The sequence below is a fragment of the Phyllopteryx taeniolatus genome, chromosome 16 (genome assembly GCF_024500385.1).
Source record: "Phyllopteryx taeniolatus isolate TA_2022b chromosome 16, UOR_Ptae_1.2, whole genome shotgun sequence".
NCBI lineage: Eukaryota > Metazoa > Chordata > Actinopteri > Syngnathiformes > Syngnathidae > Phyllopteryx > Phyllopteryx taeniolatus.
In genome coordinates, this window is record NC_084517.1 from 4,750,948 (window position 1) to 4,778,360 (window position 27,413).

Genomic DNA, 27,413 nt, shown 5'->3' on the forward strand with positions numbered 1-27,413 from the left:
AATCCACGACTTTTGATAATGTAAATGCTCGGTGGGCCGTGTTAAAGAACAAAGCTGTATTTTATAACGTGTGCTGTAGGTCGTTATTGATCCCTGGGGTGTTTTGACAAAAGCGTGTTACTTAGACACCTGGGAACTCTTTTCAATGGGGGGGGGGGAACTAAACATAAAATTCCTCCTTTAGTGGAAGCGGTTTCATGTGGACACTGAGGCAGAGCAATGACATTGTTGTTTATTAAAGGGTAGCGTAACATTGGAAATACACATTACACGTTTTTATATATGTTCCCCTTGTGAGCGGAAGACTTGTCGCTATATAGTGATGGCAAAAAATTTGCTTACTTGAAATCATTTTAGAAAAGTCAAAGAAAAACAAATGTTAAGTTATATACAGTGGGTACGGAAAGTATTCAGACCTCTTTTCACTCTTTCTTACATTGAAGCCATTTGCTAAAATCATTTAAGTTTATTTTTTTCCCCTCATTAATGTACACACGGCACCCCATAATGACCGATAAAAAACGGAGTTGTTGAAATTTTTTGCAGATTTATTAAAAAAGAAAAACTGAAATATCCCACAGCCTTAAGTATTCAGACCCTTTGCTGTGACACTCACATTGAACTCGGGTGCTGTCCGATTTCTTCTGATCATCCTTAAAATGATTCTATTCATTGGAGTCCAGCTGTGTTGGATTATACTGATTGGACTTGATGAGGAAAGCCACACCCCTGTCTATAGAAGACCTTACAGCTCACAGTGCATGTCGGAGCAAATGAGAATCAGGAGGTCAAAGGAACTGCCTGAAGAGCTCAGAGACAGAATTGTGGCCAAGGTTACAAAAAACAATTCAGCCACGCTTAAGGTTCCTAAGAGCACAGTGGCCTCCATCATCCTGAAATGGAAGACGTTTGGGAGGACCAGAACCCTTCCTAGAGCTGGCCGTCAGGCCAAACCGAGCAATCGGGAGAGAAGAGCCTTGGTGAGAGAGGTAAAGAAGAACCTAGAGATCACTGTGGCAAAACTCCGGACATGCAGTCGGGAGATGGGAGAAAGTTCTAGAAAGTCAACTATCACTGCAGCCCTCCACCAGTCGGGGCTTTATGGCAGAGTGGCCCGACGGAAGCCTCTCCTCAGTGCAAGACGCATGAAAGCCTGCATGGAGTTTGCTAAAAAAACACCTGAAGGACTCCAAGATGGTGAGATTCTCTGGCCTGATGAGACCAAGACAGAACCTTTTGGCCTTAATTCTAAGCGGTATGAGTGGAGAAAACCAGGCACTGCTCATCACCTGTCCAATACAGTCCCAACAGTGAAGCATGGTGGTGGCAGCATCATGCTGTGGGGGTGGAATCGAAGGAAAGATGAATGCGGCCAAGTACAGGGATATCCTGGACAAAATGCTTCTCCACAGTGCTCAGGACCTTAGACTGGCCTGAAGGTTCACCTTCCAACAAGACAATGACCCTAATCACACAGCTAAAATAACGAAGGAGTGGCTTAAGAACAACTCTGTGACTGTTCTTGAATGGCTCAGCCAGAGCCCTGACATAAACCCAATTGAGCATCTCTGGAGATACCTGAAAATGGCTGTCCACCAACGTTCACCATCCAACCTGACAGAACTCGAGAGGATCTGCAAGGAGGAATGGCAGAGGATCCCCAAATCCAGGTGTGAAAAACCTGTTGCATCATTCCCAAAAAGACTCATGGCTGTTTTAGCTCCAAAGGGTGCTTCGGCTAAATACTGAGCAAAGGGTCTGTATACTTATGGCTGTGTGATATTTCAGTTTTTATTTTATAATAAATTTGCAACAATTTCAACAATTCCGTTTTTTTCCTATCAATATGGGGTGCTTGTGTGTTCATGAATGAGAAAAGAAAAAAAAAAGAACTTAAATGATTTTAGCAAATGGCAGCAATATACCAAATATATATATATATATATATACATATATATACATATATACATACATATATATATATATATACATATATATATATATATATATACACACACACACACACACACACACACACACACACACACACACACACACACACACACATTGGTACCTTGACTTACGAGTTCAGTTCAACTCATAACCTCGTTAGATATCAAATCAATTTTCCCCAGTGAAATGAATTCAAGCGCCATTAATCTGCTCAGCCACCCCAAAACGTCTTTATGGTCACGTTTTTAATAAAGAAAAATAGCACTTTATTTTATAAAAACATACCAAAACATAAAAGAGAATGTAAAGAAAGTGGTTTTAAAAAGTGTTATTTCTCTTTGTACTTGTACCTGTGCCTTTAAGGGGCGTGGCCTAGTGAGTGACACTGGGAACCTGGTCGGTTATGCGTGGGAGTGTCGGGACGTCAGTTGTGGCCTTCTCATTTTGTATTTGTCCCGTTCTATGAAAGTTTCTCGGCAACTGTGTCTGTCCTTGCCCACTTGGACATTACAGGACCTTAATTGCTGCCCCACAAAGAAAAATAATCGAGCAGGCGAGTTGTCGTAACCTGAAAACCGTTGGATCTGTCGTAAGTCAAGGTACCGCTGTGTCAGCATTTAAAAATGACAGCGAGGTTAACTTGTTAAATGCTTTTCAAGAGTTTGTTCCTGGTTTGTCCCAGTAGTGAGTCAGTGTCTTGTGTCTTGTGTTTTTATTGCACTGAGAACTGAGAGGTAACCTCTCAAAATACACTGGCGGTGGTCACTTTTATTCATTTATTTTTTGCTTCTTCACACCTCCGACTCCAGGCTAGAGACCCTCCCCCAGGGTTTTGGCACAAATGGACTGTTCACCCGGCGCGCCACCAACACCTGCCGTCGTTCCCTGCCCACCGAAACAGGCTCGTCCCGGTTGGCCCCAAACATACTGTTCTGGTAGGCCACGGGCCGGGCAGCAGCATGTTCCGGGCAGTGGGTGGCGCACGGGAACAGGTGGCACATGTCTTTGGGGCTGTCGTAGAACTGGGTCGGGGGCGGTGCAACATAGACCGGCAGGTCCGAGTAAGAGTTCAGGTAGGTTGAGTATTGTCTGTGCACCAACGTGGACGATGACCGGCGCAAGGCGGCGGCGTTCTGCAGGATGGCCTCCCGGTACGACGGCAGCCGGGTGGGGTCGGAGTACTTGAGTTTCTGCTTGTAAGGGTACGAGCCCATGTGAGCCGGGTCCAAGTAGGCGGGCTCAGCAGCCAGAGGGTAGCAGGACAGGTTGTGGCCCAGGCTGCCATACAGCTTGTGGGGCTTGGCATTGGCCGGCACCACCACCCGAGGAAACAGGTCGGGCATGTCGGCGCCGGGCGGCGTGGAGGTGGACGGCTTGGTCTCGTCCACCTGCCGGATGCGCTCGTTGCCCCAGGTGGCTTTGAGGAAAGAGGCTCTGCGGTTGAGTTTATCTTTGCCCAACAGAGGTATGTCATCCATCTCGGGTTCAGGATACGACTTCATGCAGGAGTTACAGCTGGCAGCGGCACTCGGGTAATGTCCCGGTGTGGCACCTGGGTAGTGTCCCGCTGATGCACAAGGATAGTATCCCGGGATGGTGTCCGGGGTGTGGTTTTTCATCAGCTGGTTGGCCCTGAGCTCAGCCAGGCAGGATCGTGGGTCGTCGTAGTCGGCTCTCGATCTCAGGTCGGGGGCGTCGAACATGTAGCTGCGCCTCCTGCGGCCGCCGCAGTCGGGGGGGTAACTCAGCTTCCTCCTCAGGGGGACTTTATGCTCCACGTAGACATTGGGCACCTGGATTTCCCGGTAGGTGATGAACGGGGATGCTGGGTGCCGAACCGGGTTCTCAACGTAGAGCCGACTGCCGTGGTGGGGCTGGGCGGCAGCGCCTGGCGACACATCGGGCATGGCGAGCTGGGGACTGCTGAGGCTGGAGATGGGCAGTGTCCTCTCTAAGAGATTGTTGCGGGCGGGGAGCGTGTAGCGCAGCGGCGTGGGCCGGGTGACCACCCGCGTTTTGTCCAAGAGGGGCTGGGCGGCGGGGTCCCCATAGTGGACGGGGAAGGTAGGAGTGCGGCTTCTCACCGAGTACGGGGAGTGGTTGTCGGTGATGCTGGCAATGTAAGGCAGGCGGCAGTGTGCCACGTCTGCAGTGGTGCCCACGCGGGGCGGGAGGCATGCCCGGGTGTTGTCGGCCGTCCCCCGCCGGCTCCAGCTCTCCAAGGTCTTGGTGGCGCTGTCCAGAGAGTTCTCCACCCGGGCGGAGGACACCATATCCTTGGCGGTCTTTAGCATCTTTAGCATGTTAGCCTGCGAGTAGTTGGTGGTGACGTCGGGACTCTGGACGCTGCCATTGTGGTCTGTCTGCTCCACACCGTTGTAACAGCTGTAGATGCCCTGCACACACACAAGCACACACACAAAGTTTTTTATGAAACAAACACATAATTAGATGATGTGCAGCATCTGCTATGACATGGATAGGATTGGACAGGACAAATTAATTAGATTACGTCAGTTACACGTGGATAGGACTGGATAGGACAGAAAAGGAATGAACATGACTCGATAAGATAGGGCAGAGCTAGGATGGGATAGGAAAGGACTGAATAGGATTGGATATAACAGGACAGGTAGGACAGGACTGGACAGTACAAAAAAGGACTGAACAGGACTGGACAGGTAGGACAAGACTGGAAAGGGTAATTAGATGGAATCAGAACTAGCGTCCAACCAGACCAATGTGATAAGTGTACTACACCACCCAATCACTTATTTTCGTGTCTTGCGACTAAGCTATGTGATAGCTTAGCGTTTAGCATGGTGCTCCGTCTCTCTCTTGTTTTATCCTTCGTCCTTCATTATTACGACACTTATCTAGAGGTGTAGTTTATTTGCTGTCATGGAGGCAATGATTGGTGACTCATGTTGCGTTGACAACGGACGCGAGGCGCACATTCACCTCTGCGGCTCGACATCGTATTTAGCCGAGTTAGCATGGTTAGCATGCAACAAGCATTCCCCTTACCCGAAGAGCGGAAAGTCGCGAGGTTGGGCGACAATAGGCACGATCCGTTTGGGCTCGGAGCTGCTAGCACGATGAGAGAAAAGCCACACGGTTGCCATAATTCGACGCAAAATGAAAATTTGAATTATTACAGTAAAAAAGAATGTATGTTGAATGTATGTGTTATTGAACATTTGTGATTATTTCACATTTATGGTTGATCAATGGCACTATGTCATTATCAAACCGTGAGTGTAGGGTGCGTGTAATAAAGTAACCTCCCCATCAATTCAACTGGATATTCAGCAAAGCACAACAGGGCATTGCTTGTTAATAGTAAAGGATTATGTTCTCTGATGTGTACACATGCGCGCCGGCCATCAGTGATCAACATGTGACATGTTATTCTGGTAATTTTATTCTGGGTGAAAAGTCTTTTGGTCCGAAACCAAAAATGCACTTTTGGGCTATTTTCGGCTGAAACGTTTTGGCAGCCGTAAATTCGGCGCATCACTAATCCAATCCTGTCCAGTCTTGTTTGTCTTTTCATGTCCAGTCCTTCCCTGTTACATCCACTTCTGTCCTGTCCAGTCATGTGCTCTTATCCTGTCCAGTCCTGTTTAATTAGCTGTTCGCAAGCTAACTCGACTCGACTGCTAACCATCGAGGTATGTGAGCTTGACTATGAGGCAATTTCAGTCTCCAGCTTGTGTGGGACAAAGTGAGTTATTTAATTTTCCCAGACGTGGTGTAAAAAGTAGTCAGATGGAGCCATCAAAACACTCAGACACAGAAAATGACCAAAAAGACGCTGTCAACTGCTGATGGTTGCACTTCCTCCTATGGGCTCCTCGCTGCCTCGCGCATAAACTCTCACACACACATATAAACACACGCGCACACACATACGTCAGTTAATGGGGCAATTTAAATGCAGGTGCTGCTGGATCACAAGCGCCCGCAATATTTCAGTTCAAGTTATTTTATTGCTTTCATCTGGCTTTACTCCACTTTGTTTTGTTTTTTTGGGGCTCGTTTGGCCTGCTATCAACTGCACTGCGACGCTTTAGAAAGCTCGGGCTGTGTTTTCTCCGGCAAAGAATTCATCACACATTTCATTTTACACTGTAAAAGTGACCTACAATGATAAAGTTACTTTTTGTCTTGTATACAAATAGTTGTGTGTCTGGAGTCCGTTTCCACCGAAAGTGAGAAAGTAGACAACAAGCAAATCTTGAGTTATCTGACTATTTCTGAAAACCTGTCTGTGAACAAGCCCTGAAATTTGATTACGTTACGTAACAATTCGGTTAATTTATATCGTAAACGCCCCCACAAAGTGTCTCTGCCCATGACTCAGAAGCTAGGCTGGCCAAACATCCAGAGCCACTTTCAAGCCACTGCTGGATTGCACTGCATGAAACACAATTGTGTCAAAGCCAAAAGGTAAGCAGAGCTGCATTGTTGGATGCACACATTAGTATTCGGGGGTATTTGTATACACTAATAGACAAGTGTATTAAGTGTTACCTCTACAAGTAAAAGTACGTTAATTATCTTTACAGGAGCTAAAATGTTTTCTCACACTCTTTATGGGTCTAACTGTCACTCACTTGAATGAGACTTGACCACCCCATCAAAACTGGCTACTTTCCCGACTAAAATAATGGAAATAAAGATAAAAAAGTACCCTGCTGATGGCCAGGAGGAAGTCGAGGCGGTCGGACCTTCGCACCGAGTGTCGCAGCTTCCAGTAGAGCAGATGCTCCCAAGCAAAGACCAACAGGCTGAGGCCCATGGCCACCAGCAGCATGTAGAAGACGCCCGCCATGTTGTCGATGTCCAGCTTGCTGCTCATCACCTCCTTCTTCTCGTTGCGGCAGATCCCCGTCAGCCACACAGTCTGCAGCTTCTGAGTGTCGCCTGACAGACAAAACCACAATCAGAATCAGAATCATCAATATTGGCCAAGTATGTTCAAAGTATGGATGGAATTGTTAAGAATTCAGCAAATTCGGTTCCATCATCGATAATGCTTATCATTCCAATTCCTTATTCCCTCTTATCGATTCTCATTGCGTGATGGTCATCAAATAATACAAATGATATTATATCATTATACTGTATATATCATTTTATGAATGATAATCCCCTCCTTGAGCCGTCACTTTATCGTGGTGGAGGGGTTTGTGTGTAGCAAATGATCCAAGGAGCCAACTTGTCTGGGGCTTCACGCCCCTGATAGGGTCAACCATGGCAAACAGGTCCTAGGTGAGGGACCAGACAAAGCACGGCTCCAAAAACCCCTATGACGAACAAAATTGGTGGACGAGAGGGTAGCCAGTGCACCATCAACAATGTGTATAGTGTGGATGGGGTTCTCTGAGGCGGGCTCTCCTATCTCTGGGGTTGAGGTCACTGAGGTGGTTAAAAAGCTCCTCGGTGGCAAGGCCCCTGGGTGGATGAGATTCGCCCGGAGTTTCTAAAGGCTCTGGATGTTGTGGGGCTGTCCTGGTTGACACGCCTCTGCAACATCGCATGGACATCGGGGACAGTGCCTCTGGATTGGCAAACTGGGGTGGTGGTCCCCCTTTTTAAGAAGAGGGACCGGAGGGTGTGCTCCAACTACAGGGGTAACACACTCCTCTGCCTCTCTGGTAAATTATCTATTCAGGGGTGCTGGAGAGAAGGGTCTGTCGGGAAGTCGAATCTCAGATTCAGGAAGAGCAGTGTGGTTTTCGTCCTGGCCGTGGAACAGTGGACCAGCTTTACACCCTCGGCAGGGTCCTCGAGGGTGCATGGGAGTTTGCCCAACCAGTCTACCTGAGTTTTGTGGACTTGGAGAAGGCGTTGGACCGTGTTCCTCGGGAGTCCTGTGGGGGGTGCTTCGGAAGTATGGGGTAGCGAACCTCCTGATACGGGCTGTTCGGTCCCTGTACGACCGGTGTTAGCGTTTTGTCCGCATTGCCGCCAATAAGTCGGACTGGTTTCCGGTGAAGGTTGGACTCTGCCAAGGCTGCCCTTTGTCAACGATTCTGTTCATAACTTTTATGGACAGAATTTTTTTTCACCAAATACGGATCAGCTGAAAATGACCCGATTGGCCTGGATTTCCGATCACGGGATCGGATGGGGACAATCCTACTTCTGTTACGTCTCAGACGACCCAGATTTACAGGATCTCTGTGTAAAAGCGACTACGATGACAATCCTATCTCCAGATTCTGGATCTTACCGTCAGCCAGGAACTGTAGCAGGGCCAGGTCTATGGGTCTTTTCCATCGGGAGTCCTTCTGCAGGGCTATGCCGTATCCGGTGGTGGCGAACACTTTTCCGCTGCCGATGGTCACCAGTTTGCAGCCCTCGTCTTTCCCCGCCATGTAGTTGAGCACCGCGGCGTCGTAGATGAAGGCGTCTAGCTTCCTGCCGGTGCCAAATGAAAAAGGAAACAAGTTAACCGTGGTGCTCGGGTTTCACAGAGGTTCTTTCGCGGGACATTTACCCGGTCTTGAGGCTGTTTAGAGCGTCCTCGACCCCTTTCTGGTTGTATTTGACCATGTGCGAGTGCATCTCGGGGTAGTTGCTGCGGATGTTTCGCTCCGTGCTGCCGTTGGGCACCGTGCCGAAGCGGAACGGAGGGTATTGCTCTTGAGGCTTTTGGAACTGGATGACAGAAGACGTTGGATGCAGCAAACACGTGTCGCGTTACGGTTTCACGTTAGTGTTTCAAAGTAGGATTTCAAACAAGGGTTGAGTTGCAACCTAGACTTCCAGGAAAGGATAGGGTTTCAAACAACGGTTCGAGTTTCAAATTAGGGGTTGTGTTTAGAATTAGGCGACAAAGGTTGAGTTAGGTTGTCAAAGGTTAAAGGCTTTAGGGCAGCTGCAGTTTTATAAAAAAAAAAAAAAAAAAAGAAAAATGTGGGTGCTCATCATTCCTCGAGGGATTCAGTCTGTCCAACAAAGAGTGGGTGAAAAGGACTCTATTAATATTTCTAAGATAGGTTTTGTATTGGTGTATTGATGTCATCCTCTCCTGTGATGATACAAGGTCAAATTTGCATAGATGACACCTGCACACACACAGGTAAGGGGGGTTGGCACAGGGGGGGAAATGGGGGAGGGCAGTTGTGGTGGGGGAGAGCACAGCTGGACAAACAGCTGCTCAGCCGTCTCCATCTCACATCCATCCACAACGGACAGCCTGCTAACGTCTAAAACAGGTTCCAGGACTGCTTTATCGAAATGCTAATGAGATGCGGTGGCCTGTTTGATCGTTGAAGTCCGCAAAGCTTGTTGGGGGGTTGTGAGAACCTTTAACATGCATCGCACACTCCGTTCTCCAAGAAAAGATTCCCTCGTGCCAAAAGTCATCATCGCCGTCGGGATGGGAATATTCTCCCAGGCTAAAGAGTCGCGGGAATCGGATTCCATTGCAGCGCTTTAAATTCACGGGAAAAAAACAAAAATCGCAAAAAATAAAAATCACATTGAGCGTATGTTACTCGATTTCTTCTTCTTTTTGTATTTGTACAATTTGTTTGTGTTTTTGTCTGCCGGTTGACAAACCGAAACACTACAGCCTTACATGGTTAAAACCGTAAAACTGTTTCGGCCTAAAAGCGATACAGATCTCCCTTTCTGTTTGACCTAACAGCCGAACCGGACAAAAAAAACAAAACAAAAATGAAACCCTAACCCTTACTTGAAATCATAATTTTAAACCCTAACCCTGATTGAAACACTCCACTGAAACCCTGACCATTGTTTGAAACCCTAACCCAGGCTCGAAACCCTAATTTGAAACCCTAAGCCTTGCTTTGAACCCTCCGCCTTGATCCTCGTGTAACAGGTGCGCTACCTTCTTGTCACTGAGTCCGGACACGGTGTCGATGTACTGCTCCTGGATCATGAAGGCGGCCAGGTTGGCCGTGTAGGATGCCAGGAAGATGACGGCGAAGAAGGCCCACACCAGTACCATGATCTTACTGGTGGTCCCCTTGGGGTTCTCGATGGGTACCGAGTTGTTGAACACGATTCCCCACAGAAGCCACACCGACTTCCCGATGGTGAAGGTGGGACCACCGGGATCTATGGAGGAGATGGTCACATTTAAATAATATTCTGAAAAATGGATTAGGCCTGTGATTCTCAATGGCTGGTATGCAGGCTCCCTCTAGTGGTATGTGAAAGAATAACTGAATTCAATAAAAACGGCAAGAAAATGTACAAAAATTCAAATAAAATGAAGTGCGTTTAAAACCTGCAGACACAGTTCGAGGAAGCTACCTTAAGTGGAGTTCGATTTTAGTTTGAAGTAATATACGATACTTTCATATTTCATTTTCAACATTTGTTTTCCAACATTAATATAGGCTCCATTTTTATTTAACTTTTATGTGCAATACATTTGAATTGAATCCTTATTTAAGTACACTGACAAAAAAAGTCAGTTACTTCAGTCCAACATGTACGTCGGTTGGCACATGATTCAAATGTGCTAAATTGACGTATAGTATTTCATTCTTTTGGAGGGGTTTCGAGGAGAAGAGGGCAAAGTTTACCACATTTTAATCATGTACAACCAATGCAAATGATCAAATGAAGGATTTTTTTTCAGCGTAGTTTAGTTTACTGGTAAGCGCAGCATTAATGTTCAAACTAGTCATATTGTCACAGTGGCTTGCAAAATTTTTAAAAATACTTCATTTAGGAATTAAACCCCTACCTCCATTTTGATGAAGATTTAGGGTTACTGCGCCAATGTATTTTAATATTGGTCAAGAGAATTGCTGTAAATTACGGTGGTACTTGGTATAAAAAAGTCGAAAACCTCAGTTTTAGGCCACTCAGCCCCGAGATTAAACTCAATTTCTTATCTATTGATTTCTTCTTATGTGAGCTTGATTACTTGATAAAGAGGAGGAAGAGGGAGAGGAAGAGGAAGAGGGGCCCCGCCTCACCTTTGGCCGTCACCAGGCTGCGGTTGTAGCCCACCGGGCTGCAGTATTCAAAGACGAATACGGTAATAGCGACCACGGTGAGACACATGACGAACATCATCACCCACACGGCCGGACTGTACGGCTCTGGAAGCACACACGAAAACGAAAAAAAAATCCATCCATCCATTCTCTGTACGGTATATCATCACTCGGGTTGGTTAATACCAATGAAATGCAAATAATGTAAATAAAATATTCAATGGTTAATATTTCACAAATGTTTTGCTTGAAAAGTCTCCAAAGAATTCATCTCCAATACGAAACAGTGTGGTGGTGCTCAAGAAGGTATCTTCAGCAAACCAAATTGTGTTGAGCATCAATGTTACGTTGACAAATACATCAAATGGATGTTTTATGTAAAACTATCAAACAATGGAGAAACACAATTGGAAAAAAAACATACGACATGCAATTTTTCCCGACCTAGGAAGGCAGACGGCGAGACGGTGCCGTTACTCCTGGCCACCATGACGCTGATGCCCGTCTCCACAAAGGGCACCGAGAAGTCGATAATCTCTGAGCGTTCTTCGTTTATGGTCAGCGAGCCGATGGCCATGTCGGCACGTTTGTAGAAAACCTGTGAAAGAAAACCCACAAGATTGTCCTCTTGACAGGGCTTATGTAATTTCTTTGTGTAGCCCCGTAGTGGTCCCGGAGGCCACTTTGAGTCCGGGCCATCCTTTCTGTCCTCGTAGTTTGACCTTTTAACCACTGCGTTGTAAAGCAGCACTTAATCCCGAATCCATGTTGAGGTTTTACAGGACGTATCTTAAGGTCCTTTTGTCTTGGTTACATAAAGCGTCTGCCGGGAAAAGTTTTTTTTATGCAAACATAATTAATATTTGAAATGTTCAACAATACAACATCGTAAAATGAGCCATGAAACTCTGCCTGGTCCGTACTGCATGTCTATTGTCCAAAATGTTTTTGGGGTTCATCAGAGGTACTTTCAGTGGTGGCAGGAATGTGCTGAATCCCATTTAAGACGAGTTTGAAAAACACGAGTTTAAACGTGATTGGTTCGTTTTGAAGACATCCCTAATTAAGCGGGTGCGGACATTACCTCCGTTGTTTATTTTTACTGCCACTCTTGGAAAGATCAAATAAAGTTCATTTGAGTTTGACAGGTGAGTGGTCACATTCATGGTGGAAAAAGTTTGGAAATGATTTGTTTTGGTCTCATTTGGTTTTATATCACAAAGACCTGGCATTTGAGCATTGAGGTGTGTTGACTTTTTATGTTCACTGTATTTGTGATTTTTTTCTTCTTCAGCGATTCACTAAAAAATTCACCGACCGTATTCACTATTTTTTGTGTTGAGGCCGACGCAATAAAAGTATTATTTTGGTGCTATTTGGGGCATGTTGGTGCCAAGGAACTACACTGAAGTAAATGCAGGCGCTTCATTTAGATAAAAGTAGTGCTTTTCCGCCATACTGTTTCACATTTGTGCTAAGCAACTATATGTTCAAGGGAACAGAGGAGCTTTATTTTGACAAAGTTGTGCTTTGCATTATGTCGCCAAGCGACTATGTTGAAGTGAATTGAGGCGCTTCAGTTAGAAAAAAGTCGTGCTTTGCGGCCATATTGTGGCAGGCTGGTGCCAAGGATCAACTCTGAATTGAATTGAGGAGTGTCATTGAAACCAAAGTAGTGCTTTGTCACCATCTTGTGGCATCTTGGAGCCAAGGAACTCTGTTAAAGTAAATTGAGGAGCTTCATTTAGACAAAACTAGTGCTTTGACACCTTCATGTGGCATCTTTTGTCACCAAGGGGCTATGATGAAGTGAATTGAGGAGCTTCATTTAGATAAAAGTGAAAGTGGCAAAGCACTATTTTGTGCTATGTTGGTACCGAGGAACTATGTTGACATGAAATGAGTTTTATTGACAAATAAGTGCTGCTTTGGCTCCATCTTGTAGCACATTGGTGCCATGGAACTATGTTGAATTGAATTGAGGTGCCTCATTTAGATAAAGTATTGCTTGGCCACCATTTTCTGGCATGTTGGTCCTAAGGAACTATGTTGAAGTGAATTGAGGAGCTTCATTTAGACATAAGTGATTTGCCAACATTTTATTATAGACCTTTTTTCGGGGGGGGAGACATGAATCACTTGCAGAGTTTCACTCTTGCATATTTTCACTATTTAATATATTTTGAAATGTTTAAAATAAATAGCTAAATTAAAAACAAAAACAAAAATCACGGGGGAAAAAAAAAATCTTCCTGACAAATACACTTGAAGGAATGGCTCAAATGAATGCCTTGTGGGGCCTTAGCGGAAGGTGCTACTTACCTCGCCGATCATGCCGTTCCAGATGCCACGCACCAGCTTGCCGTGCTTGCCGTTGGTGACCAGGTAGAGGTCGTAGGAGAACTTGATATTGCGCGACAGCTTCTTGAGGATGTCGATGCAGAAGCCTTTGCAGCACAGCTTGGTGTACGGCTCCGTGTGGCCCACGATGCTGCAGCGGCACAACGGGTTAACGTGAGTGCCGCTCGTGATGAATGGCGCTCGTTACAAGCGGGGGAAATCTTTACTTTCCGATCGATTGATTGCGGCACGTGCGAGCGGTTGGAATTATTGACCTCTGCTGTTCCTGGATCTGTCTTTTATCACCTCGAAGTCAACATGGTGCAATTAGCTGACAAGCTAACAAATACATGTTGATATTCAATACTGCGCACGCCTTCATCACTTACAAATTTTAACCTATGCTTCAAACCCTACTTTACAACTCTTACCCTGGCTTGAAACCCTATTTCAGAACCCAAACCCTGCCTTGAAACCCTAACTTCGGTTTGAAAATCTACTTAGAAACCCTAATCCTGACTTGAAACACTAATTAGACACACTAAGTTAGTTTTGAAATCCAAATTTCACAACCTAACCCTGACTCAAAAAAAAAGAAGAAAATTCAGTTTCACTTCGCAACGTGAAATTTTGTTTGCACGTCCATCTTGAGTAGACCCACAAAAAAGTCTCAGGAAGCCATCCCTGAAAAGACAGACACAGACCCAAGTCTGCCATATTGGCCCTTTCCAGGGGGTCTCCCTCGACGTTAAACATGTCCTCGAGATGTTGTCCCATTGCGACTCAATTCGAAGCACTAGACAGATGGGCAAATTGAGAACAATTTGAGTTCGCCTTCATTTCAAAAAGTTGACTTTCACCACCCAAAACAAAAAGGCGCTTGAAGCCGAGCGGTGTGTTTCGCAGATTGTTTGTATGAGCCACACGTCCTCGGAAATGACTCTTCAAACATGGACGCTTGGCCGGCGGCCCAAAAACCGCAGGCGCCTTCCCGCTTAGCGCCAGTCCTCCCGGAAAGCCATTTCAGCCTCCACCGCTCAGACCTTTTCCTTTTCAAACGCAAACATGCAAACCGCTCCACTGACTCATATCTAGCGCCGGCTTGTTTGACACGATATTGCCATTTGAAACCAGCGACCGCCTTCCATAACAGTGAAGGAACGTGATCCCATTAATGAAGAACAACCTCCACGTTAATGCTCCGCCAGCGGCCTAAGAGTCTCACACATCTACGTGGGCGATATGACGCCAATGGAAGGGGAGGAAGCTCTTCATTTCGCGCCCAATGGCACGTTCACATAGGATAGGGAACTCAATTAAGACGGACGGATGTTAATGCACCGGAAAACTCGCGGGCTCGTGCGGTGATGATGTTCAAGCAGCGGTCTCATGTGGGCTTTTAATGAGCTGACTGTGAATCTCAAAAAGCTGTTCATCATCATCACATTTCCCTTTTGGGGATTTTGTCATCCGTTAGAGGATGTTGATCAGCATGTATCCAAACTTCCCAAATTCTCCTGTGATCATTAACAAAATGTATTCCCCGTGGTTCAGTTTCTTTGAGCGGGGGGTATCAGTTGGGTCCGGATAAACAAAACATTTGAGTATTTTATAGTCATGCTCTAGAAGAATTTTGCCCTCCAATACTTGCTTTGATTTAGGGCTGCAACAAACAATTGTTTTAATTTCCACACCATTATTCAAAAACAGGACATTATTTCAAATTGACAATTTGGAAAATGCACAAACATAAATTGACCATGATTTAGGGACTGGTTTGGTCTGTAACATTTCAGAAGATTGGCAAAAATGTTTTCCAAAGTATCCAAATCCTCCAAAGTTCCGCCTCTCAGGAGAAAATATTCTCCGATTTCTGATTTGGACCATTTTAATCGATTAGTTGTTGATTATATGATTAATTGTAGCAAACGCTACTGTTATATCAATCAATTAATCAAACCTTTATTTATGTAGCACTTTTCATACCGAAAAAGACATAAAAAAGTGCTTCACAAACCAAGATACCAGTATCGGGTATTGCGGTACTGGTAAAAATGGTCCGATACTGTACTCTGCCAGCCTGACATATACCTTCCGGAAGCTATATGGGTCAGCCGTGCACGTGTGGAGACTTTAATGACACAGATGATAATAACACTTTTAGTCAACTACAAATGATTCTCTGCAAAATCGATGACGAACTCCTCGGGCGATGACAGAGGCGGAGTTGCGGTGGAGGGGCACCAACCACTGACCAGCAGGCACAGAGTTTCAGGAGCCGCGTTGGTCTGTTGAGTCGCGAATAGTTGATAATTAGGAGTTTACACTTTATGTAACAATGGTTCAAGATTGTGTAAATGCTTTGATGATTGCCGTTGATGCTTTATGATCCTGTCCGTTTTAACGAGCTCTGCCCGTTCCAGTACTTGTGGCATCCATATGCAATGACAAACTCGTTTTGGGAGGGGTACCAATTATTCGTGGATCTTCGCTATTCAGGGTTTGGTCCCTCCCCTCTACGAATCCCTACATAGTGATTAGTGAATGATTGCGAACGCAGTCAAAGCATTCACAATCATTGACTCATTCCCTACTCCCTAAGATGTGTCGAGCGTCGGTACTTACGCCTCGGTCTTGTTGGACTGTCGTCGGCACGGCACCGTGTTGCTGACGCAGGTCCCGGTCAAGGGGTCCACGGCCTCTACGATGACAAAGGGGCGCTCCTCCAGCGTGGCCACTGTCAGGTGCCTGTAGTCGGACACGGGCTCCAGGTAGGAGCCATAGCGGGGCCACACTGGGTACCTCATCTGGAGCATACTCATCTCGTAAGTCCCCACCTGAAAAGGAACATCCTGGCTTGAAACCCTCATTGCAAACCATACTTTAAAACCCTGGATTGGATATTGCCATTCTTTGGCGCAGTTCATTGATATTGTCTCCCTGAAATGCGTGCAGTCACTCATCTCGAAAATTTCCTGACTTTTCTTTTTTGGCCACAACCATTTCCTCACAAAACAAGGCGGACTCAATCTCAAGATTTGTTTCCTCTGGCAAACAGGGTTTATCGCGGAGAAAGTAAGTACTGATAGTCCTCGTCATAATTGTTCATTGTTTACAAGACTTCGTTGTGAAACCTGTAGCTTTGCACGATAACCCAAGACCTACTTTGCAACCCGAACCCTGGGTCTTACCACTACCGCGGCGTAAAAAGTAATGTCTCTTTGGAAAAGGCCCAATCCAAACAGTTAGACGCAATCAATCTTTTTTTACGCCGCCTTTTAGAGCCCAAATAAAGTGGAGACACATGTGAGCAATGACGCCTTTTCGTCCGGAGTGAGCCGGATGAAACTGCTGACGATGCACCTGCATAACGCCATTTTATCACATTCTCCCATCTTAATGCACCCGTCCCCAATTTCCCGCCGTTATCGCTCATCCTTGCAAGGTTTGTGTGTAAGGACTTGGCCGCCGTTTGTGGACACTTCAGAGGAAATTTATTTTTGGGTCAGTGCCCTGGCAATTTTAAGCGCCACGCAACAATCGTTTAGCTAATTCTAATTGCTCGCGGTGGGGGAATTGAGCTGAATGCATAATTAAGACGTGGAATTGAAGCTTTCAGTGCCACGAGAGGAGGGGCGATATTTTTTTAAGACAAAATCCTAATCTTTCTATAAAGACTACTTTCCCAAGATGAAGTCATAATCTTACAACAATATTCATATTTTCCCAAGATAAAGTCGTAATACAGAGTACCTTCACTCAATTTTCCCCATTGAAGGGAATTGAAATGCCATTCATGTAAGCACTGCCCCCCCCCAAAAAAACCCACCATTTTGTTGTTTTTACTACTACTTTATGAGAACATAATCAAAAAGTATGTATTGAAATGAACTTGTATTATCAAGCGCAAATGCAAACTCAAATATCAAACTCAAATTTTAGCTCGTAACTCGAACATCTTGTAAATTGGCGCGCTCAAGGTACCACTGTGTTCTGATGAAAGTCAGAGCTTGTAATTAGCCAAAAGCGAAAGTATGGAGAAGTAATTGGTTAAATGTCCGGTGCCAAAATGGAGGTATGCAATTTTGTAAATAATGCGACAATAATTTGTTGCAAATAATTTTTACGGATCCCCAAGCGACCCCATTTTGAGAACCGGCACACTGAAACCAGGCAGCGAGTAACCGAATGCGGTCACGTTTAGTTTAGTGCTGAATAAGATGTCAGCATGATGAATGTTGCCGTCTTAATTTGACCGTCAAACGACTTTTTTTTGGTTTGTTTTTTTCGCAAAGAGGGCATGCACCACGACGGGAGCGCTCAACCAACTCAATGAAGAGAAATCACGAGGTAGCTGCAGGAAAAGGGCGAGCAAACATGCGATTGTCTGCGGATGTTTGCCGTGAGTCACGCCGATCGGCTCCGCTATTTACCTCTGCGCCTCTCAATCGAGTCCAGCCGAATTTCAAACGGCTGCAAAATACACTGAGATGAAAACGATGGCGTCCCTGCGGTTTTTCCTCAGACACGGATCTCAATTGCAGATGCGTCCTTGACTGAGCGACAACCAGTGCAGGGAGTCATTGAAACGCTGAGTCTGTGCCTGGCTAGTTCTTCGCTTTCGGTCTTCTTCTCGACTTCCCCTGGCCAATTGCAAGCGGGACATTCACGCGCCTCTGCAAAAACCGTTGTGGCTTTGCATATTCAGTCAGCGCCATCTAAGTGTTAGACGTGAAACCCTGGTTGAGTCTTTCGTACCACGCGGAAGCCAACACATTTTGTAGGTTACCTTTAACACAGGACAGGAAATCCAAATTTGGAACCCTACCCCTTGTGGGAAACTCTAACCCAGACTTGAAACCATATTTTGAAGCACTAATCCTGGATTTAAACTCTATTTTGAAAGTCTAACCCAGATTTGAAATCCTAAACCTGGCTTCAAACCCGAGTGTCAACACCACTTCCTGTAATCAAAGAAAGCTAGCTAGCTAGCTATCGATATAAAGACTTTGGGGAGAATCTCAGCTTGTCTTTTGATTAGCTAGCTAGCTAGCTAGCTAGCTAGCTAGATAGATAGCTAGATAGCTAGATAGATAGATAGATAGATAGATAGATAGATAGATAGATAGATAGATAGATAGATAGCATGACCTCATCTCACCCTACTTTGAAAATGCAAGCCTTGCCTCGAAAGGCCAATTCAAAACATAAGCTGCTTCGATCCGTTTAGGGCAGACTTGTTTTCTGGTGCGATTTGTACTCAACATGTTATCTTATTCCTTAAGCTGTCATATTGAAAGTTCATAACGCATTAAAGGTGAAATTAGTCACGGCCAAATTGGCTGACGTGACATCATTAACGTTGGCAAACCTGCGGCTGTTTATGTTGAAGTTGCTGTGCGCATGTGACCTTGCGTGTACTGTCAGAGTGCTCTGAAGATGAATACGTTTAAATCAAGGATTATGTCTTTGATTAAAAAAAAAAATGCAGAAAAAGAGAGAGAATGGCAAATGCATGTTTTTTTTAATTTATTGTTGCACTAAATTTTGATTTTATTTAAAAATGCAATTGTTTCTTTTCTTTTGAATTTTGGCGTGGGATGAGTACCGCCGACTCTCTCTCGCGGTATGCGAAAGAATCACCGAATTAAAAGTACAAATCAACACTACATTTAAAACATGATATAAAATCAAACTTTCGGTATGTGAATGAAGCTCATATCTATGCATACAAACTGTTTCAAGTTTATTTATTTATTTATTTATTTTTATTTAATCCAGTACTGTACATACATTATTTTGCTTTTCATGGACAGTACTTAAAAATACTCTTAAGTATTTTGGGGGTGGTTGAGATCCCTGTTCTATATGTTGCTTAAAAATAAACTCATTTCCCCAAGCATTTCAAAACAATACATTTTGAAGTCGTAATTGCAATACTGTGATACCGTGAAACCGCAATATTCGTACAGTGAGAATCTGACACTGTGCAGACCGCGAACTAACACAAGTAAAGCGAATACTATACATGCAGTGACTCAGCAAGACTGTATGACTTGACTTATGATTTGCTTAACGCGAGTCATGACTCGACTGGAAATGTAGCAGGGCCTCGACTTGACTTGCTTGATTTTCGCCACGGTAACTTGGGACTTGAAGGTTAAGACCCGAGACTTGCTCATACCGTATGCGATGTACTCCCCCACCTCTAAAAGTTAGCGAGCTCAAGTGTGAGGACGGGTAGAATTGTGCCAGTGTCAGACGATCCTTCATTAAGTGCTTCGATGGCGTGAGCGCAGCCTCTAACGAGCCTCAATAACCAGATCGCCGATGAATGAAATCACCGCCACTGCGGCTCAGTAGAAGCCGACTCGTTCCCGAAACTCGCCGGCCGTGAACGTTCATTACCTTGTCCCACTGCCTCTCTCGGTCCAGAGTGATGATGTTCATTGCCGGGTTCACCAGGTAGCCGTTGGCGTTGAAGGAGAAGTCGTTGTGCTCCCAGGTGACGTTCAGCATGTGCCTGCAAAAAGATAGAAGAAAGCCCTCAGGGGAAGCCAAGTCAGTGACCCAAAAACAAAAGGAGCAATGTTCGCTGCTTCCTGTTTAGCGTGCAGGAGGTGTAGTAGGTGTCAGTCTTATAAACCCGACTTTAGACCAAGGCTGGGCAAAGTATGACACTCCATTATTCAATCAGAACCACCGAGCATTTACGTTATTAAGAGTCCATTCATTTGTTGCAGTATTTTATATATATATATATATATATATATATAAGTTAACGATATAAAGACTTTGGGGAGAATCTCAGCTTGTCACGTTGATTGCGAGGAAGTCAAATCTCAACACGTTGGAAGTCGGACAGGTTTAGATACCTAACACTCGAGCAGAGGACATATATGTATGGTATAAACGGAGTATGTGTCGCGGCAAGTTGTAGACAGTGCGTGTCGCGATCGTGAAAAAAAATGTCAAAAAAATAAAAAAAAAACAACCTTCAACTCGAGCCATGTGGTGAATCGTATATCTGTAAATAAATGATTATTTGCGGTCAAAAGCCCTTTCTTAGTTGTTTTTAAAAAATATATAGTTTGAGATGTTTTCTCTGCTTTTTGGCCAGAAAGCTGTGCTTTGTTGAAATCAACCCATGTTTTCCCGCTGATCACCAAAGAATGGAAAAAGGTAGAAACACATTCTTTGTTTGGGTAGGTTCGGTTCTTACATTACATATTCAAAATGCTCTAAAACGGCTGACAATATGTGGATTTGAACGTGGCTGGCAGTGAATGAGTTAAACGTCCGTTTCCTCTCGACAGTGAAATAAAATCTTTTAACCGTGCATTCTAAATCCTCATCTTACTTTGAAATCCTCCATAAAAATAAATTCACACACCCAAAAATTGATTACCAAAGAACATGACGTATTCTACTACTTACACTTTTTGAGCTATTTAAATTGACTTTTTAGAGCAAGTGACGTTTGTCATGGTCATTTGGACGCATTGACTTGGAACCCAAATTTGGGCTTGTCCGAGCTTATTGGTGGATGTTTTTAACAAATGAAATGAAACGGTTGAGGAGATGTGTTGAAAAAGAAGTTATACTGTTTGACTTGACCAGATTTTTTGGATGAAATAGCACGCAAAAATGTTCCCCAAAAAGTCAATTGATTCTTTTCTGCTACAGAAACACCCCAAAATATGTCGAGTGAGCTTTTCGCAACAGACAAGGCGCCGAGCTCCGTGCTCAATAAAATGGATAATTTCCGTGTCGTCATTTCCGCTACGTCATTCTCGATCCTCCACAAATTGGGCCAGCGCGGGAAAGGAATCAGGCATTCACTAAATATAAATAATATTGGAGCTGATCGGCTTCATCGGCATTGTGTTATCTTCTGTAGTAGTGGCATGGGTGATTTTTTTTTTTTTTTTTTTTTTAAACCCAAAAATAGCTACATACTCCAGGTTTAAACCTTTAGAACTCCAGAAGCGGTGGACCAGGGTCACATAAAAAAAAACAAAAAAGATTCTTTGTCTATTCTGATGTAAATTCGTGACAGTTATTTCCGTCTGGATTCTGCAACAATATTGTATTTAAAACTTCAGTTCCTCCGCTTTGTAGGCCTCCTTTGATCGCTTGTTTTCATCACTTCCACACCCGTTAAATTAGACCCGCTGTGCCGCTCTCGCACCTCCTCCATCACTCCAGCGGAGGTGATGAAAGTGCGCGCGCGTCGGCGAAAAGCCCCTTCAGTCGGGTAATCTGTGATAATCCAATTGACAGGTTAACCGATTCATTATCCAGACAGGAATGGAGCGAGCACAGTCGGGGTTGTTAATGTTTGATGTGCAAGAATGTAAGACAGTAAAGCCAAAAGGAAGAGCTTTCTTCTGTATGCTCGACCTTCAGTACGCAGCTGCTCAAATTGTGCCCGCTGGGTTATTTCAAGAGGGATCGGTACGGAATCAAAGCCTGGGATAATAGTCCGTCGTTTCCACTTTTTTTTTTTTCATGGACAGTTCGGCTTCACACAAGGTAAAGTTGTCTCCCCTATGGAGATGCCACCAGAGAAGTGTCCCCCGAACAACCTTGTCTGAATACAAAATATGGTTTCTGCTGCATACGGTGATAACTGAAGAGCAAACGTTCACACATCGAAATATTCAGATCATTCGGGATATCTGGGCAAGCATTTTGTACACATTCCCAGAATCCTCGCTTTTCCAGAATCCATTTCTGTTTCCATTTCCATTGATCCATTTATTTCCCTGCGATTGGCTGCCGACCAATTCGGGGTGTTTCTGTAGGAATTGCTTTATCTGATCTGATTTTCTCCATGTTCCACACTGTAGTTTTATTTCTCGATGCTCAGTCTTCTAACCGACACTGGTTGTACAGTTATAATTATTTCATTGCTACAGACGATATCGGACCTCTTTTTTTTTTTAGGATTTCTGAGGACAGGCCACACCTGTCTGTCGCCACCGACCACCCACTCCCCCCCCCCCCCCCCCCGCCCCCTACACTCGATTGCTCCGCCGTCTCAGACGTATGAAGGCGTGATGAGATGGATGGCAGCGGGTGAGGACACAGTTTAAGGGACTAGAGCGTGGCCATAAATCTGCAGCAGGACACCAAAAACGTGACAAGAAGAAGTGTTGGACAAATAAATGAATGTCTTGCAATACACAAAATGGCCAAAATTTGGGATCATTTTACACTAAAAGAAAATCAAGTGTAATCTGTCTACCGCAAAGCACAACTGGCTTACACAACGGCACGTCTACGGTCACGTAAACATCGTTAGCTAATTGAATATACCCTACCACCGCGAGTTAGAATGAATTGTAATCCCTCCACAGGTGGGAAAGGTCCTTCCACAGGTGGTGACAATCACTTTCAATCGCTTTATTGAACAAACGGTACGAAAATAATACGTAAGGAGCCCATTCATAGGCCAGAACTGACGCGCTGGGACTCAACAGGCTAATCAGAGCCAACGACAGCCAATCAGAGGCAGAGGAGGACTCATCAGTGTTTCAAAAATACAACAGAGATTTTTTTTCACCGGACTTGATCAATTTTTATGTGCATGCACACAACTGGGTATACTTTAGGGAAAGTTAAATATTTGTTACATTTGCTAGCCCGGGAGCTAACTAGCTAGCGAGCTAAGGAGCTAAACAGCTCGCTCTGGCTCGCGCGATCGTGGCGACATCGTTTAAAACAGTTTCACTAACAGGCGGACCGCAGTCCGCGTCTGGAATCAGAAGCGGTCCCCTTACGGCCCAAAAAAAGAGTTTAGTAAAAGACGGAGCAAGATCAGAAAAAGCAAGAGAACATTTGGAACAAACGCTGCTTAAAATGGAACGATCGGTGTCATTTTTGTTTGTACTTATCATTGGGAAGTTTCCACTGGGAACACTTATTAAAAGTGCATACATGTGAAATGCCATTATGAACCAAAACAAAGGTTTTAAACAAACATAATCTCTAAAATGGTTCAGTTGTTAAGATGTATTAAATCAAAATAGGTCAAATTGTTTGAGACTTCACTCTTGTGTCCAAATGGCAAACATGAAAAGGGGAAATTCAAATTTTTTTTCTTTATTTGAACACGTATAACTTTGTCTTTTGATTTACTTGCTCATATTGTGAAATGGAGCCCTACTTTTATTAGAATAGAACAAAAATATTGTACAGACAGTCTAAAAGAACTGCAATAATAATCTGCAATATAGCGGGACTGCCAAGCAAGAACTGTGATATAGCAGAGGATTACTGTATCTGTATTCCATGAGGATAAATTGCAGGGACTCATTGTTCCAGGGTTGGGACTCATTGTTTCTATGACATGTGCATCCCGCGACTCACGTAGTTTCAAGTGTAAAACGATTTTTTGCTACAGTATAGAACGTCAGACTCAGTATGCGGATCACAAGTAGTAAAAAAAACCCTACATGCATATTTTGTATATTTTGGTATTGTCGTTTAATAAAGTACATTTTTAGCCGACGACTCGATTCATCATTGATAGCTGCAGCCCTCGAAGTGATTCCGCTCTTGTTGTCTATTTCTTAGTGGGAATCAACTTGCTAATCGCTTTTTGGAAATAAGAGTCGCTTGAGCGGGTGTCACGACAGCTGAGCAAAAAAAAAAAAATGACAGACCACCAAAAATAACTTAAGTAGGTTTATCTCCCAAAATGTATTAACAGCACGTCTGAGCAAATATCATTCCAACGATGATTCCTAGTGGAGTCAATCAATTTCCTCGGTCCCTCCTTGACCCTTTCCCGGCCCCGATCGGTATCCCATAAACCAATTGGATGTGACTCGCTCGCTCTCCGTGTGTGAGTGTGTGTGTGCGTGTGTGTGTGCGTGCGTGCGTGCGTGTGCAGCCCGACTCAATCCAAACATGCACATGAATGAGCCCTTCGCTGAGAGCCTCACTTTCAAATTCATGAATGACTTGCCACATAAATAAACATCCTGCCACAATTTCATTGCAAATTTATGATTTGGAGTTTGCACCCATTCACAGATAGTCCCTGGGCTTAACGCAGTCCAACAGTTTGTATTCAGCTGCCCTCTTGACAGTAAAAAGAGCACTTCTGGTGTGTCTCAGATTGTTTCCCTAAATGGATCTTCACTGTCGTTGGTGTTGATTTGATCAAGTCTTTTGTTGGCAAGTTAAGTGCGATAGTGGAATTGGAATTACTGTGTCAGGGAGTCGGGAGAGCAGCGGGGAACGGATGTCTTTGTGGGGAACCTTTACATCCGATAGAAATTGCCAAGATAAATCATTTAAAAAAGCTTTCATTTCAACCACTAATGTGACCTATAACCTGTAAAATTTAGTTGAGTAATTGAATTATTTTTTTCAAGACTGGAAATAAAATAAAACGACTGAAATAATGTGGTTGCACAAGTGTGCACACCCGCTTATAACTGTGATGTGGTTGCGTTCAGATCAGAATTGACCAGTCACATTCAAACTCATGTTAAATGTGAGCCAGCACTCAGCTGCCACTGTTTAAAGTGTCTCTGATTAAGACCAAATGAAGTTCAGATGTTGTACTAGGCTTTTCCTGACTTTTTTGTGCTTTCAAGCGCGAGCCTGAAGGAGCATTGTGCTGGCAGCATCATGCTTCAGGGTTGTTTTTCTTCAGCTGGACATGCGGCCTTAGACAAAGTGGAAGGAATTATGGAACAGTTCCAAATAGCAATCAGTGTTAGCCCAAAAACCTTCACGTTTCTGCCAATTCAACTGACATTATCTGATCACATGTGGCGGCGTTTTCTGATCCATTCCCATGACACACTTCAGTCTTGTGCTTACCTGAAGAGCGTGTCGTTGGTAGCCACGGTCTTGACGGGATTGTGGCAGTCGTTTTGTCCCTCCGGAGAGAAGCCCCTCTGCTTGCGGTAACTCTGCACGCCTTTCACCACGATGGCCACGCCATCCCGTACCCTCTTTCTCAGGCTCATCCTCCAGCGGTCAGTGATGACGCTGATGAGCCCCACGGGGAAACTGTCGGGCGGCGGCATGTCCGGGTTGCCCAGGGCCAAGCTGGGAATAATCCAGATGTAGCCGGGCCCCACCAGTCCGGCTTCGGCGGCCATGGTGAAGAGATACTGGGCCTCTTCATGGGAACAATAAACCAGGAGCACCTGGGCGTCGATCTGCTGCAGCAGTCGTCGCGCTCGGATATCGTTGGTGTTGTCGGCGGACATGTCGAATGTCAGAACATCCTGGAGCTCCCATATGAAGTAGCTGGTATCGATGTAGGCCTTAACGTAATTCACGTAGCCCTCGCAGCCTGGGTACAGGCTGGTGATGACCACGAAGCTGTCCCAGTTGTACTCCTCCATCACCTTGAACATGCCGTTGATCTGCTGCTCGATGGATGAGCCCAGCTGCAGGAAGTTGGAGCCCTCCGCCTGCGGGAAGAAAAACATGTCCAGAGCAGAGGCAGAAAAAAGTACTCACACTCAGTAGCCCTTTATGGTATGTGCAACATGTGCAGCCATACGGTGGCGGTGGCATTTACAAAGACATGCTACGTGATTGGAAATGGTTTTCTGTTGGCATCGTGGGAGGTCAATCATTGGCGTTTGCATGAGGACTGAGTGCCCCCTTTTGGAGACATTGTAAGGGGTCTTCAAGGATTTTGCTCATCAATGTTGAAGTGAAAGGAATCGATGTCAAGGAAGTATGTCATCGTCGTAGTTCGAAGAACTGTATTTGGGGGAGAAGCCAATCTTAGCTTGTTGTGGCGAACCTAAGATAGACAAACACTCAAAGATAGATAAGTACTCAAGTAAAGTACAGATATTTGAAAAATCTACTTAAGTACAGTAAGGAAGTATATGTAGTTTGTTATTTCCAACCACTGGTCTTGATAAAATATTCATCCAGTAGTTAATGCAATTGCTGTTCATCAACAAGCCAAATAAACACTCAATTTCTGTCCAGTAATGTTCAGCGAGAAGCTCTCCTTCATCTTGTAAGTGACTCTTGGCCGTCCACACGTGCCTAAGTGCTCCTGGAGCTCCAGACTTATTCATCACCTAAAGCACGTGTCTCACTTTTGCCAGGAAAACATGAGGGAACGTGCATATATTAAATGCTACCATCCATGTGGCAGGCCTCAGTTTTCCATCTGACCTTGGGGTACGACTATAATGTTACATTTTTGCGGAAAATGATGTGACCTAAAGCACTGCGACTGAAGCAAAACCTCGAGTGGTCTTTTACCGAATCTCACATATTCCTCAGAGATGGAGTTTCAGAAGGAATCAGTTCCACCGTTGGAAATAAACCCAAATTATGTAATTATCAAGTTTAAACCTTCAAGCAAGTCCCGAGTGACTGTGGTAAATAATAATGAAGGAACTCAAATCGAGTCCCTACCACATTTCGAGTCAAGTCATTACTTTGGGTAAGTAAAGTCTTCAGTCAAGTCAGTCAGTCACAACATATATTCACACACAGTCATATGACAAATTCGCTTGCATTCATTGTTGTATCTACACTCCAGACAAAGTAGCGGTAACGCGTCTAAAACTGTTTGCCAACCGTGGAAACACGTCGAAGAGGCTAACGCACACTAGACGGCGTCGTGTGTGCCGATCAGATCAGCGCAGCCAGGCGATAGGCAGAACCTCTTAGCCCATTCTTTCAACCTGACCAGAAATCAGCCCGATTTGAAGCAGCAGTTGAAGGACGAAGTGCTTGCCTACACGGCAAACGAGTACAATTCTGTCGATTCCAACCCTCTCGCCTGGCAGAAGGCTAATAAATCTGTTCATCCTAATCGAGCCGTGTTGGCATAGTGTTAACTGGCTATACCTGCCACCGCAGTGCCCAACGAGAGGGTTTTCTCAACAGCGGGTGACGTCTGCAAACAGATCTGCCCTGACTACAAAGAATGTAGAAAAACCTGGAAATAGAACAAAGCTTGATTACCTTTAATTGGTGCATAATGACTATATATACTTATATATTATATATATATATACACTTATATCAAGTAATCTCATTGAGAATGACAATATATTGAGCAAACTGTTACTTTCACTACTGCCTGCTGAAAAAACAAAATTATGCATTTGGGACTTTTTGTTG

General features: G+C 44.6%; 1 protein-coding gene across 2 annotated transcripts in view; it reads right to left on the reverse strand.

Annotated features, from left to right (window-relative positions):
* Window positions 1-217: 217 nt before the first annotated feature.
* The window catches only part of grin2ca (glutamate receptor, ionotropic, N-methyl D-aspartate 2Ca), a 55,621-nt gene continuing 28,425 nt past the window's right edge, over window positions 218-27,413 (reverse strand). For both annotated transcript variants that reach the window (XM_061749840.1, XM_061749841.1), the window contains exons 3-13: window positions 25,125-25,726; window positions 19,692-19,806; window positions 15,909-16,120; window positions 13,266-13,434; window positions 11,388-11,541; window positions 10,923-11,048; window positions 9,821-10,050; window positions 8,462-8,622; window positions 8,195-8,382; window positions 6,650-6,882; window positions 218-4,349 (exon numbers count right to left, since the gene is read on the reverse strand). In XM_061749840.1, the coding sequence (XP_061605824.1) occupies window positions 2,745-4,349; window positions 6,650-6,882; window positions 8,195-8,382; window positions 8,462-8,622; window positions 9,821-10,050; window positions 10,923-11,048; window positions 11,388-11,541; window positions 13,266-13,434; window positions 15,909-16,120; window positions 19,692-19,806; window positions 25,125-25,726 (3,795 nt within the window). In that variant the 3' untranslated portion in view covers window positions 218-2,744. The remainder of the gene's footprint in view (window positions 4,350-6,649; window positions 6,883-8,194; window positions 8,383-8,461; window positions 8,623-9,820; window positions 10,051-10,922; window positions 11,049-11,387; window positions 11,542-13,265; window positions 13,435-15,908; window positions 16,121-19,691; window positions 19,807-25,124; window positions 25,727-27,413) is intronic.